Here is a 5,143-nt window from a genome sequence, read left to right as displayed (position 1 = left end):
TGTGTGTGTGTGTTTGTACAGTAAAGAATGAATCAGGTAGTCTTGTATATGGCTCAGTCACTATTCCTACTCCCATATATGAAATACAGGGAATACAATGGAAAAGTGGATGTATTGACATGACTCTACACACAGACTGCCATTCTCAAGAGTGCTTTATTGCTCAACATCCGTTTACAAGCAACATAAAGCAACACCGCTAAACGGCGCCCTCTGTTGGTTAACTGTTACAATAGTCAGTATCAGTATAGTGGATTGCAATAAGGTTATTAGTATACAACCCTACCCTAATACTCAAACAATATTTTTTTAATCATACCCTCATTGGGGGCTGAGATATTATTCAATATCAGAATAACTAGTGGCGGTTGAGGAGATTTCCCCCTTCCATGTGAATTATTATTAAGACAGTGACTTGTTGATAAAGACCGTTGACTAATGTTGATTAAGATAATCAATTATGGTTTTAATGATGATTAGAATATTAACTCTTAATACTAACCGTCGGAAGTCGAATCGTGGTTTATGGTTAAACTGGTAACCATTTCACCCCTAAACCTTAAACTAGAGGGAAGTTGTCACAACCCCCAGGTTGGGAAACGCTGACTTAGAAGATTTAGGACTGGACGGAACCAATGGAGACTTTAGGCCAGCAAATATTTCCTCATCTAGATACTAATATAATTCCTCAGCAAACCATCAACCCAGCACCTCAGCGCTGGGAGTGTGTGAGGAGCTCCAATCCATTCAAATGAACAAACACATGTTTTAGTGCCACTGCAACTAAATCAAAGGGATGCACATCAGGGGTATAGTTGATGTTTTATGTGTGTTTGATGATAATTGTGTATTTTTTCATTATCTTTCTGCCAACAGAGAATGATAGGAAAAGTAGTTTGGTTACACAAGCTTGTTGCTGTCATGATATGGTCCAACAAGGTGAGGAGACAAGGATCTAAATCTAACAGTTTAATTTTAATAAAAGAAAACTAAACAACTAAAGGGCTAAATGAGGAACCAAACAAGACACAGGTAAACATAATCAGTAACCAGGGAAACCGAATCAAGCTATAACAGCCAAATAAACAAAGACAAACTAAGCAAAGGAACTCTATACAAAGGATCAACTACAACAAATGTGACAGTCACATCACAAACCACATAACTAGTAGTTTCTTAAGCAAGCTTTACTGATGGTTTTCATCAATGGTAGTCCTACACAAAATGTGTACCAACTCAATAAAAAAAAAACACTTAAGTTTGCGTTTTCAGGCTGCTCAAAACACTGTTGGCGTGTAAATGAACGGCCAAACCGCATACAACGTTTTCTGTTTTTAGTTGCAGAAAGAAAGATGGAGGGAAGGTGGTCTGGTCTGGTGTCAGTGTTTGATTTTTGCTGTGGTTTCTCTTCTTCTGTCCCAGAGAGATTTACCAGACCACTGCCAGCTGTGATCTACACACACTGCCAAAACATGTGCAGTGCTGTAGTAAACTATTGTACTGCACTTGTGCAATAGTTTAATCACTTTAGTTGTTAAACTGAACATTTACAGAACATTTCCTGCTTAAGCTATGATATTCTTTGAAGTACATTACAACATTTAAAGTCTGTCTGTCTGTAGTCCATAATTTCATCCCTTAAATCTCATCTTTGATCACCAAAATTACATATTTTAACGTTTTTTTTTTTCCTTGGGAAAAAAATTATACATGCCTTAAAATGTCTTGAATGTAACTCTACACCCTCGCCTCATTTAGTATGCGTGGTTCTATGAATATGCAAATGAGCCCCGCCTCCACTCACTCACTCAGCTCAGAGATCCACTGGTTGACGATCACACGTTGATCTGATTGGTTACAAGGTCGTTTGTGACGTCAGAAACACCAGCGATTTCAAACCGTGTTTTTGAGACTGTCTTTGGTTCACTGCAGTTTTAAGCAGAAAATACTCAGCAATGCTGTCGACTTATGAACTTACACATGGTTTGTCTTAAAGCATATTAAAAACACCACATAGACACATAAACAACATTAAAATCTGGATTTCCACCACAGGGGGACTTTAAAGTAACATTTAAGTACCTCTTCTGAACCACAGTATATATTTGAAGGAGATAGAGATCTCAGACATGAGCATTAGCATGGAGATAATCCAGCCGTGAGAGAGGAAACAAGACACGACATGTGTCCTAACTGACGTACTGTATAGAGTAGACTATTCACTGTGTGCCATCATGCAACCAGGGGCAGGTCTGGGACCTGTTTAGGTGTGTTTCAGCCCCTGTCTGTCGTCTCTGCCCCCCTAAAACTATAATCACCAGTGCTGCTTCCTCATGAAAGTTTAGCATTTTCACCTGTTTTTGAGTCTTGTCAGTTTAAACATTCAAGTTATTTTAAAAGTACGGAAGCCTAAGAGGCCATGCATAATTATTATTTTGGTTTTCTTTCTTGTTACTTTGTTTTAAAAAGTGTGTGGGACAGGAGTGTGTGTCGGGGATATCTAACAAAATGAATATTCAGGTAGTCAACTGGAGATGTTTCATTAGTATTAAGTACATCTGTCCCACAAGATGTTTCAATAAGTGGTGGGGACAATATCGGCAAACAATGTCCCACCCGCAAATTACACATGATCGCGAGAAAATCTTGAGCCTTGTGAATGTCACTGGTGTATGTGCACGTTGACATCTTTGAAATTGCCATCATAAATGTATCAATTCCCAAGATGGACTTTATTTGAGAGAGAGGGGTGTCCCAGGAGGAGAACCGGACAAAAATGGAGGAAGACAAGAAATGTCAATTGCTGGTTCCAGTTTTATGGTGAAAGGGTCTCACTAAAGATGCATGTTTCGTAGCACCTGTTTTGAAAACTTATTTAAGTAATATAAGTGGACAAACACACAACGCAACTAGTAGGCTAATGTCCGATTTGCGAAGTCCCTTCCTGCTTCGAACGCTCCACCATCATCCCCATCCTAAAGAAACCCCAAATCACAGGACTACATGACTTCAGACCAGCTCCCTTACTCCTGTGTTGGTGAAGTCATTCGAGGGACTGGTGCTGGCCCGCCTGAGGGACATCACTGGACCCTTCATCGAGCAAACATGGGACAGTACTCATCCTGCAGCAGCTCGACCGGCGTCATGCCAGATATCCTCCTGACTAAACTAACCCAGCTCTGTTCCTGCTACAATATCATGTTAACATGGTGCAACATCTTATAAATGTATCAAATCTTAAACAATCCTAAATCTCTCTCGTTCACACAGTGACCGTGTTTGTTAGTGAGCTGTTTTTGCTGGAGATAATGCACAGCTCCGGGTTCATGCTCAATGCACATTTATGAAGGAATCAACAATCGAGAAGATGAAATCTGGTTTATTAAAGCTTCTGTAAATTCAGACATATAATCCAGATAGTGATCTTATAAGACAAGGAGTCCATGAATTGTCTCCACATTGCGATGTATTTCCTGAAAGCACACAGTTCTGGTTCTGGTTCCCTCTGATTGGTCAGTGTGTGAGTGGATCATATGAAGCCGCTGAGGGTCAGAAGTGAGGTCTCCTGTGACGCCCGGTGTATTTCGTGTCGGCTCTTACATCCCTGAGAGAGGAGGAACACAACACTCAGCACAGCTGAACACCCAACAAACCAGACGAGCAACAAAATCAATCAGCACTTCTCATTTAGTGCCTTAATTTTCTCAAAGGATTCGCAGAGTCTCAGTCTTTCATTAAAATCCTTAAAGGGTTAGTTCACCCAAAAATGAAAATGATGTCATTAATGCCTCGCCCTCATGTCGCTCCAAGCCCGTCAGACCTCCGTTCATCTTCAGAACACAGTTTAAGATGTTTTAGATTTAGTCCTAAAGCTTTCTGTCCCTCCATTGTAAATGTATGTACGGTATACTGTCCTTGTCCAGAAAGGAAATAAAGACATCATCAAAGTAGTCCATGTGACATCAGTGGGTTAGTTAGAGTGTGTTGAAGCATCGGAAATACATTTTGCTCCAAAAATAAGCATTACGTCAGCGGCGGCACTGAACGCGGATCCACAACAGAACCGGAAGACAATACAATGCTGAATAAAGTCGTAGTTTTTGTTATTTTTGGAGCAAAATGTATTTCCGATGCTTCAACACACTCTAACTAACCCACTGATGTCACATGGACTACTTTGATGATGTCTTTATTTCCTTTCTGGACAAGGACAGTATACCGTACACACATTTACAATGGAGGGACAGAAAGCTCTCGGACTAAATCTAAAATATCTTAAACTGTAGTGTTGTCACGGTACCAAAATTTCAGTATTCGGTACCAATACCAGTGAAAATCCACGGTTCTCGGTACCAATTTCGGTACCAAAGCTTAATTTAGATAAAATTTACATATATTAAAGTGTATATCACGGTTACAAAGATGGAAACTGTAGTATTAAAAACACTTTACAATAAGATTATATTTGTTAGATAACATTAGATAAAATGACCTAACAATAAACCATAGTTATATACATAGCAATTATTCTCATTGGGGTTAATTTAAAAATATACTAAATACATTTTTTAAATCAAAAGTTTTCTCTGTTAACATTATTTAATGCACAATGAATGAAGTGAACAAACATGAACAATCCAGTGTTTGTATTAAATAACATTCACAAACATTAATGTTGTAAAAATATATTGTTCACTCAATGTGTTGATGTTAACACATTAAGTAATGTTAATGAATGGTATCTTATTGTGGTGTTACCAAACTATACAGGAGATAAAACATGTTTTATTTGACTTAACTGTAGCCTACTTTTATTTAATCCAAAACTGCAAAAATTTTTATTCTTGCCTGTCTTAAAAACTTGAGAACCCTGTAGCTGATTTCTAATGCAAGGGCTAGAAATCAATACATTCTTTGCTGTTACTTCCTCGTCATCACGGAGAGGGCAGTTTCCACCGCTTTCTCCTTCTCTCCACAAGCGCTCGCTCTCGCGTGTCTCCGCTATGCAACCATAAACAGTGACGCGCCTGGAAAAACAAGCTTGCACGTCGCTTCTATTATGAGCGCGCTTCCCGCGCGCCTACATTTGAAATTTGCACGCGCAAAAAACGTGCTATGTGAACGTGTGAACGGCCCTTTATGG

At 39.2% G+C, this 5,143-nt stretch overlaps 1 protein-coding gene across 1 annotated transcript in view; it reads right to left on the bottom strand.

Annotated features, from left to right (window-relative positions):
• Positions 1–3,499: 3,499 nt before the first annotated feature.
• bud23 (BUD23 rRNA methyltransferase and ribosome maturation factor) overlaps positions 3,500–5,143 on the bottom strand; it is a 14,487-nt gene continuing 12,843 nt past the window's right edge. Inside the window, exon 12 of the mRNA XM_056264612.1 lies at positions 3,500–3,604. Coding sequence (XP_056120587.1) covers positions 3,550–3,604 — 55 coding nt within the window. The 3' untranslated portion in view covers positions 3,500–3,549. The remainder of the gene's footprint in view (positions 3,605–5,143) is intronic.

Source organism: Rhinichthys klamathensis, unplaced genomic scaffold (genome assembly GCF_029890125.1).
Source record: "Rhinichthys klamathensis goyatoka isolate OS25496 unplaced genomic scaffold, OSU_Roscu_1.1 h1tg000223l_1, whole genome shotgun sequence".
NCBI lineage: Eukaryota > Metazoa > Chordata > Actinopteri > Cypriniformes > Leuciscidae > Rhinichthys > Rhinichthys klamathensis.
Note: the sequence above shows the minus strand (reverse complement) of the source record. Positions and strands in the feature narration are given on the sequence as shown.